We start from the raw sequence: 11388 nt of genomic DNA, 5'->3' as shown, positions 1-11388 counted from the left end.
TAAATTTTGGGGCCTGCTATCTCACATTTTGAGGTGCCTCCAACCTAGCAATCTCACCTTTTGAGGTGCCTCCAACTAGCAAAAAGATTAGTCACCATTATCGGCTTGGATATTCCAGGGACGAACCAAAAAATATGAATATGTTAATTATTTTTAAAATTAACTATTTTTAATTAAAAATATATTATCTTATTTAATAAAAATATATTAATTATAAATTTTTTAAAATATATTTTTTAATTATTTAGGGAAATATATTCATATGAAATATATTATCTTAATTAATTAAAAGAGAACAATTGTATAAAATATACACTCTAATTAATTATAAGATATATAAGTGTTAATTAAGAAAGATAAATAATATAAAGATAACTTTATGATCAATAAATTGTTATCAACTAAATAATTTTTTTTAAAATCTTTAAATAATTGGGTCTTATATATAATAGCATATTGGTAATATTTTCTATAAAATATTAATAATATTATCTACTTAATATGTTATTCTTTAAAATACTTCTTTCCATAACCAATAAATATAATATTAAAAACATTAAAATTAGTATCTTAATTTTCAACATTTTAAAGAATAAAAAGAAGGGGCAAAGGTTAACACACTAGTGAGTTTTATATTATAGCATAAAAATTTAATGAAAAACTATTTTTTATGATTTATATTTCGGAGGGAAGGAGAATGAGTGAGTGAGGACAGGTAATATGAAATTTTAAGTCGTAAACTTAGTTTTATATATTTTTTAGATTAGATATTATACATTAGATTAGATTAGATACTATAAAATAAATTGCATTAAATGTTGTAAATTATATTTATTTCTTGATGTTTGTGATAATTACTTTTATTATTTAAAAAATTGGAGCAACTATCTTTATATCGATTGCATTATAATCTTATTACATATTCAAGGGGTTGGTCTAATAGTCACCAAACTATAATCTGCAGAACAATATAAACTGTTCTAATAATTTTTTCTCTTTTATAAGAACAAAATTTCAGCTTCTAACTTTCTGCAATGATTATAAAGTTATAGATTTTGTGTGTAGTTATAAATAAGCCACTGCTTTATTAGTAAAATAAAATCCAAATTCACACCATAGTTTACACGTGCACTCTTTTGGTGTGTTATGGTGCATGCATCTGACGGATGGAACAATTACTAAGCGTTACAAACAATGAGCACGAGATATTGTGTTAAAAACCATGGATTGATAAGTGTGCCTGCAAATAATAAGTGCAGGTATCTCGTGGATGAACAATAAATGTGCCTTACAAAGAGTGAGCGCAAAATAATGTGTTAATTAATAACTTTTCGATTGATATAAACGTGTCTGCAATCTGCGCTAGCTAGACTTACAAACAGTAAGGGTAAGATTCTGTGTTGGGATTCATTTCCATGAGAAACAAACAAAAACATTTACAAAGGTAGTGTGAAATAGTAATACTTCACTTGACTTGCAACAAACTATAAGGGGGAATTGTACCCACAAAAAAAAAGATGACTAGAACCTAAAAAAAAAAAAAATATATATATATATATATATATATATATATATATATATGGGCGAATCTCTTCTACATGAATACTTTATGTTATATAAAAATCATAAAATGCTAATACAATATTTTGCCAAAATTGTGATGGGTCCCATAATTCTTGTTTATTACGATCAATTTTTAATTATACATTCTGATGCGACATTGTTAACAAACATTACTAGAAATATATGCAAGCAATAGCATTTTTAAAGAAATAATAATCAAGTTATTACCTATCAGTAATATATGATTGAATTAATCTCGGCATTTTAAACAATCAAAGTCATAAGTAAAGCCCGACTCTGACTGTTTTACCCATTAAATGATGGGTGTTGTATTTAATGAAATGAGACACATCCTAAAAAATTTTCCTAAAATAAGTTGTGATTGATAGACACAATTTTAATAGAAGTTATAACTTAATGTACAACTTTAGGATTTTTTATTTTTTTATTTTTTAGAATTGGTTCGGGTAAAATGAAATAAAATTTCATTCTAAAAGATAAAGTGTAATAATAATTGTTTAAAAATTAACAATAAATATTATAATTAATTTTATATTCTATATATATATATATATATATAATTTTCTCATAATTATAATTTTTAATTAACGATTGTGTACTTTAACTCTAAAATGCACTTTTTTTCTTTTGAGAAGTTAAATCCTTTCCCTATGTATGACTTCTGTTAAAAATCGTGTCCAGGACTTATAATGAGAAAGTTTTCAAAAAAAATATATACCTCATTTCAATAATTAGACTACATAATTATCCCTACGGGTAAGAAACCCACGTTGCTCCCTTTAATCTATGAACAAAGAACGAGACAACTCTTCGTATAAGGGAGAGAAAAAGAAAAAAAAAAAGAAAAAAAAAGTACTCAAGTCCATGTCTAGATAAAATGAAACTAACAAGTGAGAAAATATTGCTTGTAAAAACAATAAATATTGTATTGCTCCATTAATGATTATTCCAATGCGAGTGTTTTCACTTCCAACAAAGTCAGCTGGTATTTGAGCCAAATATCTGCTGCTCAGTAGCTCTCGTCGCATCATCGAGAACAGAGAGAAATATTAGCATTATATCATTTTTCCAAATCACGTAGTTTGGAATTCTGGTGAGCTCAAATTGCTGTCTTATATCTCACTACTACCAAAAGCAAGTTCAGTTATGAAGGGGTTGTGGGAGTTGTTGAGTAAAGGAGGAGTCCAAACACAATAATATTTGTAGGACAGACCAGTTCAACACCAAAGAAGGGGTAGAAATACTAAAATTGTTTTTTATTTCCTATACTGCTTCATAGGAGATGAAGCAAAACTATATGGTATTTACATCATTAAATTGTGATACTCGACAAGAAAAATGGAAAAAGGAAGGAACCTTTTAATCCTGTTATGAATATTTTTCTAGTTTTTGGCATAATCACCATCGTTTACTACTTCTTGCTGTTCAATATTGGTTTCTAGGGTAGTTTGATCTACTTCTACAGAAATGCTGAGTGGGCCTTGTGGGGTTCCGAAAATTGTAGTAAATATCTGTCTGTGGCATTCATGACAAAAGTAGATATAGGTGAAATGACCTTCATATGGGAGTTTATGAACTGCAGCTCCAGGTAGTACGCGGTGCACAAAATCAGTCATTGAGGGGGGAACCACTTTATCATCCATTCCCTGTTAACATTGCACTATAAGTCATATTTCACCTAAAGTGTCAAATATTGGTGAAAATAAAACTAGACCATGCAAATAAAAATATAGTTTTGTTTTTCATTTTCATTTACTTAAAATATATTTCACCCAAGAAACGTGTTAAGACTTTAAATATAGTTATAATCTACTCCAAGGGAAACATCTACCAGAAGGAAAAATCATAAATTCAAGGTGTCTACTTCACAATTTCAGGATGAAAATGCAACCTTAAATTCTGTCTGGCAGAAGGTACAGAAATACAACAGCAGAATTGAAACCTAATAGTGCCAAATGGGAATTACCAAAAAAAAAAAAGTAAAAAAAAAAATGAAAACTTGATTCCTGGTATCACTGCAATGACTGCATGCAACAGCTAAATGTTTTCCTTTCATGTATGCTCAACAATTGGCAACTTAAAACAGATCAGTTAAAAATGATAACTGAAACAGAGGTGTACATACTACCAGGTAATGGAAAAAGATGAGCAAAAGAAGAAAAAAAAAATTATCTAATATGGTCTGAGCATTTATAACCAACTGGTCAAAATGGGCAAGTTGGTTTCTAGAACTCTTAAAATGAAATCAAAATGCTGAGAATTGGCTTGAATTGTCTGAAATAGACTGAAGCATGTCTGAAATCATTTAGTAGTTTAAATTTGATTATGTTTACTTGTTAGTGCTTTTTGAATATTTGTATAGTTACTTCTTTATGTATAATAAATACGTTCATAACATTTTTACTCGACATACTCTATTTTACCCATATCCTACAATATCAAATATTTTCCATAGCTGCATATTGCGTCATTGCTGTCAAGTGTTTTGATCAAAATTGGTTGGATAGTAGAATGCATGCAAGCGGTTATGATAATATTACTGACAATTAATGTGAATGAACTCACATATAGGAGTAGAGGATAAAAACATAGTTGCACTCACTTGCCATATATGTATAGGGCCAAGAAATCCTGTATATTCCTGAGTTTCGGTGAACATTGACTTAAGCCAACTTTGTTTTCTCTTCTGCAACTTGAGGTCCGAAAGGCTGAAACCCCAGTTTGTGACCTGCAAAGCAGCTTCCTGCACAAAGGGTTTCGAATTCCTTTGCCTGATTGATTCTTCCACGTCCCTTTGCCAGAATTCCTCATAGATTGGATCTTCCATCAGTGCTTTATCCTGAAAGGAACATTGCAATCTTGCATGAGAGAATGTACAAGTAAAAAAACAACAACAACAACAACTTGGAAAAGCATGAGCCATCAGAACCTGCTTTCGTAAACACAAACATTATGCATAATTAGTTAGTTTAGTAAACTTGGGTTCTGTGATCAGAATGCATGTTTAAAATGTCTTATTGCTATCAATTTCGGCCAAAGTTCAGTAATAATTATGCTTTAAGTTTGGCTATTTGAGTAAAGTCAGAGCAGACCAAAATCATATTTGAACATGCCAAGAACTTCCCTCAGCAATTACATAAGGCCCTCTCTCTTCCATATATCAGTTAATTAGCAATCTGTTGCGCCTCTAATACTTGATCAATTTAATTGGAATAGCCATAAAGTGGACATCGATAGAGATACTGAACACTTGAAGTCATATATGGAAGTCAAATATTATGAATTTTCTCCTCTAAAGTGATACTAATAAGTGCACTTTAGAGATTAGTATCACTTTAGAGGATAAAATAACCGTTGATTTGAAAAATCCACAGTTAACGGTAATAAAATACGTAGACAGGTATGACAAACTATGAAGTTAAAATCTATTCCCCTGATTTTCTAATCAAGGTTAAAATGCATCTCTTACTTTAAAGGAATCAAACCCTAAATATCAGATTTGCTGATTCAAAGATTAAAAAAAAAAAAAAAAAAAAAAGATAAGCAAAGCTTCCCATACCCTCCTTCCCAGAGATAATGACAGCCACTTATCAATCTGACCATGCTTTCCTGACAAGAAGCTTCGCTTATAGAAGAAAGCAAGAAGTCCAGGAAATCTCCGAGCTAAGAAATACATGAATTTTCTTTTCCGGGTCCATTTGTTCCAGGTTCTTTTTCTCTCTTCCCTCGTCATTATAGGATCGTATGGGTTCACCATGGGAGCAAACATGGCAGCACCTGAGAGTCAACAAGTAACAGATTAATTTCATAATGCGTGGCAAGGTGCTTATTCTCTCTGAAAAACTTGGTTTATTGACATGACACATATATTATGTAAATTACATATCCTGAGATTTCACATAACTCCCTTCTTTTTGAAAATTTACAGCAACCTCCTTACAAGAGTCACAGGGTAATTTTTTCAAACAATTCAGGGGCTAATGTAATGTCCAAAGGGGGTATCCGTAATGTTTCACAAACAATTAAGTGAGTTGGTGTAGGGGTAGAAGAAATAGGTGTGTAATCTCACAAAACTTCAAGGAGTGTCTGTAGTTTACTCTATTATCATTAAACAATATATTTTTCAAAAAGGAAGCAACTACTTCCATCACTAAAAAGATGCAAAACACCTATAAACTCACTTTAAACAAGTCATTCAAATGTTTTAGACGAGGTAAAAGAACAAAAGGCCTAAATGAAATGCAATAGAGCACACTAAACCAAACCAAAAAGTAGACAACAGTTGTAATTTAAAAAGAGAATGAACAACGGAGTGACTAATACTATAAATTGCAAGGAAATAAAAAGAAAAGAAAAAAAAAACACAGGACAAACAAAAGAGCAACAAATACCAGCAAGCTTATCAGGAATATATCTAAGCGCAGCCCAAGCATGCATGCTACCAGTGGAGTAACCAACAACCCAAAACTTGTTCACACCAAGAGCATCCGCTAAAAACGCCATGTCTTTAGCCGAGCTTTCCAGATTCCGCTTGGGATGAGGATCGCTCTCACCAAAGCCAGGAAGATCATACGTCAACAAACGAATCCCAAACTCCTCCAGCAGCGAATCTTTAACTCCAGGAATCCCTAATTTCAAACACATTTAACAATATCAAAAATGCCTCAAACGCAGTAAATTAACAGAAACCAAAGAAGCCAACCTGCAAGCCTGGAGGAAAGAAAAGTATGAGGAGCAATAACCGAAAACCTAGCTCTGTGAGATGAAACACCTTGCTCCTTATACGCCATGTATCTTCCATCAGGAAGCAGTATCCGAGTAGCACTAGGAGGATGCACGAACAGTTGCTTCACAAGCGGCGCACACGGATCGCGCTCAAAATTCACATATAAAGCTACGAAGAAATCAACCACGTGACTTAATAGCGCGAAGTTGAAGCATTAAATATATTCCGTAAATCGAAATTGAATCGATTACCTAAGAAGGCGAATAGCGAAACGAAGAGAATGACGGACCAAGCGTGGAGAGGGTCCTTGTCCTCGGGTAAGTAGTGGTTGAAGAAGGTGAATTTGGCGAAAAGCCTAGCGCAGGATGTTCTCAGTTTTTTCCCAATGTAGGAATCTCTTCCGAGTTTTTTGACGATGAAGGAATCGTCGTTGACCAGACTCTGGTTGACTATGTCTCTGCAGCCTTTGCCGAACGCCACCGTGATCTCCGCCACGCCGGCCATGAACTCCCGCGCGCACTCCTTCGTCTTCTCCCACTCCATCGAATCGCATTCTAGAGCAGTGATTGGGTGGAGGCGGGTGCAGGTTTGGGTACACTGGGGAGGATACAAATATGGTATAATTAATATATATACAGTTAATATGGAGAGTGAAGGTGAGGAAATGGACCCAAGGGGAAATGACGAAGAAGAGGAAAATGGCAGTGACTTTTGGTGGTTTGGAATTTCGATGCCAGCAAAACCACTTTTGTCCCTCTTAACCGTTATTATTGGCTCATGCAATTTTTTTAAATAAAAAAAAAATTGAGTTATATTATTGCTACTATTTTTAATGATATTTTTTTAAATTTTAATAAAGAGAATAAGTTTAATTTAATTTGGACCAACAATTTGTTATTGTTTGTGTCTGTGTATTAAGAAAAATAGGTGGAATGGAATAGTGGGAGTGGGTAGGAGTAGCAGTGATGGTTTAACTAAATAAAGGTTGGTTGTTTTTATGTGGAAAGTGAAAAGTTGAAAAGGGAAAAGGGTTTTGGTTTTGGAGAGGGTGGTCTTTGCGGAGGAATGACGCAGAGTGATGGGTGACGAAGATAGACGCTGCACGGTTAGCCACGTGTGGAGTACAGTGTCTTGTATGTCACGGAGTTCATCCTCTCAACAATTATTATTTATTACACACACGAAAAAATATTTGTTAAAATCAGTCTATTCCTAAAATGGATTTATTTATAAAAAAAATAATGGAACATGGAAGTGAGATAAAAGACAAAAGTGAATGAATGTATCCATTTTTACTTCTTTATAATATTTAATTTTTTATTTTACTCTTAATTTTAAAAAAGTTACATAAGTTTTTAGTCTTTCAACATTTTTAGGATTCAATTTTTAGTTTTAAATTTTTGTCATTTTTTATTTCATTAACTTTTGTTGTGTAAATTAGTTTTTCGACTTCAATTTTCTTTATTAAGTGATGATGTGTATTAATGAATGATGATTAATTAAATAATTAATACTCGTGTAATTGTCATGTAAATTATATGATACATATAATTTTTTTATTTATCAAAATCATGTATCTAAGTGATTATTAAATCTTTATATTCTTGTGATGTAATAATACATGTGTATATTTCTTTTTTATCAAACATGTATCATATGTACTAAGTAGTTACATGAACATTAATAGTCTAAATAATTACGATTTATTATCACACATCATCACTTAACATAAAAAAGATTAATCACATATACTAATTTATGGGATGGAAAACTAATGAAAGATAAAAAAGTTTGGCAAAAAAATAATAATAACAAGAACTAAAAAATTAAATTTTAAAAGATTAAAAGACTAAAATCTTATTAAACTCATTTTTATATTTGTATTTTTTTTTTGTTTAATTTTGTAAAATTTATAATTTTGATCTTAGTATTAAAAATTCATCTGAAATCACCTAGTATTAGGAGTTAAGATAATATACACAAAATTTTAGGTTTAAATTCTATTATTATTATTGAAATTAATATTAAATTTGAATTAAATTAGATTGTAATAATAATTGCTATTTTATCTTATATAGTTTTGTTAAAATTTACTTCTTCCATTTTTTTATTGTTAATTTTTTTAATTATATATCATTTTCAAACTTCAAGAGAATAATAATTGTTATAATTATCCTTATATCTCATCTATTTTTAATTAATTCACACATTAACAATTAAAATGCATTTATTATAAAATAAAAATGAGAGGAAAATAATAAGAAACATTAAAGTCGTTTATGAAAAATGGAAAAATTTAATATGCATTTATTGCATAATAAAAATAAAAGGAAACATAATAAGAAACATTAAAAGTCATTTTATGGAAAACGAGAAAATTTAATATGTATCTTAGTTTGTTTATAAATGAATACTATTAAAAAGAATCAAACGACTTGTAATTAGTATATTTTTTATTGGGCAATTATATTTATTTTAATGTAAGAAATTATCCACTCTCAAATATAAAATTGGTATAACCATTTTCCATCCACATTTACCAAAAGTTATGGTGATAAATTAGCCATTGCATAAAATGATAACCAACGGCAATCAATCATACCCTTTGAATCTTGCGCCACGCTCCACTATCTCAACCTAACCTCTCGGCCAAAACTCCAACTTTTCTATCAAGTATCATATTATAATAATAAAAAAATACACTCGGTTAAAAATAATTTTATACCATAATTTTAAAATATAACTATATATTTAATTATGTATGTTTTTATAATATAATTTATACATTAAAATATTTATTTATTATAAATTTAATTATTTAGAGTAAATATTTTATCACATGTAATATGCACATTTACTTTTGGAATATAAATAATAATAAAATTAAAAAAATTTAAAAAAAAGGTGTGCGTTTAAGATGTATGATACATTAGTTATAAAAAAATAAAAAAAAAACGGTGTAATACGTTCGAGGTTCGATGATTAAATAGAATGCAAAACTAATTATGCTAGCCTATTCAGTACTGGCATATGCTGACAATGGTAAATAGCAAAAGCTATTTTCAACCAATGCATTATTTTATTTTGTTTCATAAAATCACTGGTATCTTATATTTTATTACGGAAAAATTCTTGCTCAAATCCAAGTAGGATTATTGTATATAATAATTTTTTTTCTAAATATTTAATATAATTATATATTCAACACAAACTCAAAATTACTAATTAAATCTTTTTAACTGATATAGAAAATACTAATTAAACTGACACTATAAACTATATGTTTACTAACAAAATGGGACATAATTAATAGATAAGCTTACCTCTCAAACATATGATTTAATATTCAATCTTGGTCAGTGTGTATCAAAAATATTTATTGAAAAACATTAACCCTTAAAAGGATGATTTGGTTTTAAAAGATATATTACATATTTTAAATCTTTAAAATTTTAAAATATTTTTTTTTGTTACATTATTTTTCATCTTACAGCACTAATATTTATAAACTTAATAAATACCATAAATCAAATTAATATTTTTGTAAAAAAAATTGATTTAAATCAATATAGAACTTAGTAAGCTATATAAATATAATTTCATATGTTGAATTGGTAAGTTATAGATGCTCATTATTTAAATTATTTATGTCAAACTTTTTCAAAAATATTCCAAGTTTTGTCCTAAATATTAATTTGTCAAAATTTAAATCAAAATGAGAGTAGAAGCTTATTTTTATTTGATAGATTAAGCTTTTCTTTTTTCCTTTGAAAGATGTTTTTATTCAGTTGGTGGTTTCAAGTAAGGGTATTTGCAAATCGGTTTCGATAACTTTTTTAGAAAAATCTTATCCAACAAAATGCAGATTGGGTTGGATGATTCAATTTTTTACTAATGTTTTTATTTTTTTTACTATATATCTTTAGTTTCAAATATTAAATTTACTAGTACTAGATGTCTTATTTCTTACACGAATAAAAACGAAAGAAAGAAAAATTATTGAGAAAAATATCCACTTGAGCGCCTGAACATCACACGTTGAGATATTAGTTTCGTACTTATCTGATGAAATAATTAATCCTCAAAGACACTAAATGTGACTGCAGTTACGAAACACTAAATGACTAAACTTCCTACAATATAAAGCACATACAATTTACATTTTTTTATATATATAAATCAGGGTATCTCTAATCAGAAGTTTAAAATTAATCTCAAAATACTAAGACTCGTTTAAGGAGTTGACCTCTCAATAAATATTTTTTCTTATATATAAATTAAATATTGAATCAATAACTGCATGTTTAAAAAATAATATTATGTACTAATCGTATCACACTATACATTTTACATGCGAAATACAACATAAAAAATGTATATTAAAAATATAGGCTTAGTTTGGTCAAAAATCATTAAAAAAAAAGATCTAAATCATTTTCATTATTAGTCGATCTAAAAAAAATAAAAATAAAAAGACTTATTTACAGTTTTTCTTTGAATCGAATTAGATTTGAAAATCTTAACTAGAAGCACCTATTCCCAGTTAATATAACAAAAGATAACGCGGACAGAATCATAAACTTTTGATAGGCAAGGAAAAGTAACACATCATAGATATGTGAGGCAACCTCTTGCAACGTTTCTTTTATGAAAATTTAATTATATTCAACTAAGCTCGTTGACTAATCGTCTCTTGTATAAGATTAACATATGGTACCTCACGCGAACCACGTAGCCTGGGCCACTTACATGTATGATGAGATCATGATTCGTTGAGAATAACGAAAGACATGGACTTAACTATATTTATCAAGTTCGTGTAAATATTTTTTTTTATCTGTAAGTTCATGTAAATATGATCCTATTTGATTCTTTCTTTGTCAATTTTTTTTTTGTTGTTGTTATTTTTAAGTTTTTTTGATATTTTTGTAATGTTGTATTTCTTATTATTAACTTCAATCAATTTAGTACCGAGATGATTAGCAAAGTAAATGAGGGAGGAATCTTTTGAGAATGCGTAATATTTAGTAAAAGAAAAGGAGGGGGGAGTAGGCTTGGCTGAGAGAGAAAAATTAAAA

General features: G+C 29.2%; 1 protein-coding gene across 1 annotated transcript; it reads right to left on the bottom strand.

Annotated features, from left to right (window-relative positions):
• Positions 1-2485: 2485 nt before the first annotated feature.
• On the bottom strand, positions 2486-7051 carry LOC109799294 (uncharacterized). The gene is made up of 6 exons (XM_020359839.3): positions 6562-7051; positions 6287-6478; positions 5976-6212; positions 5144-5361; positions 4187-4423; positions 2486-3230 (listed from the first exon to the last, which is right to left on the bottom strand). The coding sequence occupies exons 1-6, from the start codon at positions 6851-6853 to the stop codon at positions 2967-2969; spliced, it is 1440 nt and encodes a 479-aa protein (XP_020215428.1). The 5' UTR covers positions 6854-7051; the 3' UTR covers positions 2486-2966.
• Positions 7052-11388: the final 4337 nt, after the last annotated feature.

The sequence above is a fragment of the Cajanus cajan genome, chromosome 8, assembly GCF_000230855.2.
Source record: "Cajanus cajan strain Asha chromosome 8, NIPB_CcT2T_4, whole genome shotgun sequence".
Taxonomy (NCBI): Eukaryota; Viridiplantae; Streptophyta; class Magnoliopsida; order Fabales; family Fabaceae; genus Cajanus; species Cajanus cajan.
This window is presented reverse-complemented; position numbering and strand designations above follow the sequence as displayed.

Bases quoted from the DNA above. Each gene is read 5' to 3' on its own strand.
- LOC109799294 (XM_020359839.3), bottom strand. From the start codon at position 6,853: ATGGAGTGGGAGAAGACGAAGGAGTGCGCGCGGGAGTTCATGGCCGGC. The intron at 6,479-6,561 runs GTAATCGATTCA...ATTTCTTCGTAG, and splicing joins TTCGCTATTCGCCTTCTTAG to CTTTATATGTGAATTTTGAG. The intron at 3,231-4,186 runs GTGAGTGCAACT...CAATGTTAACAG, and splicing joins GCCCTATACATATATGGCAA to GGAATGGATGATAAAGTGGT.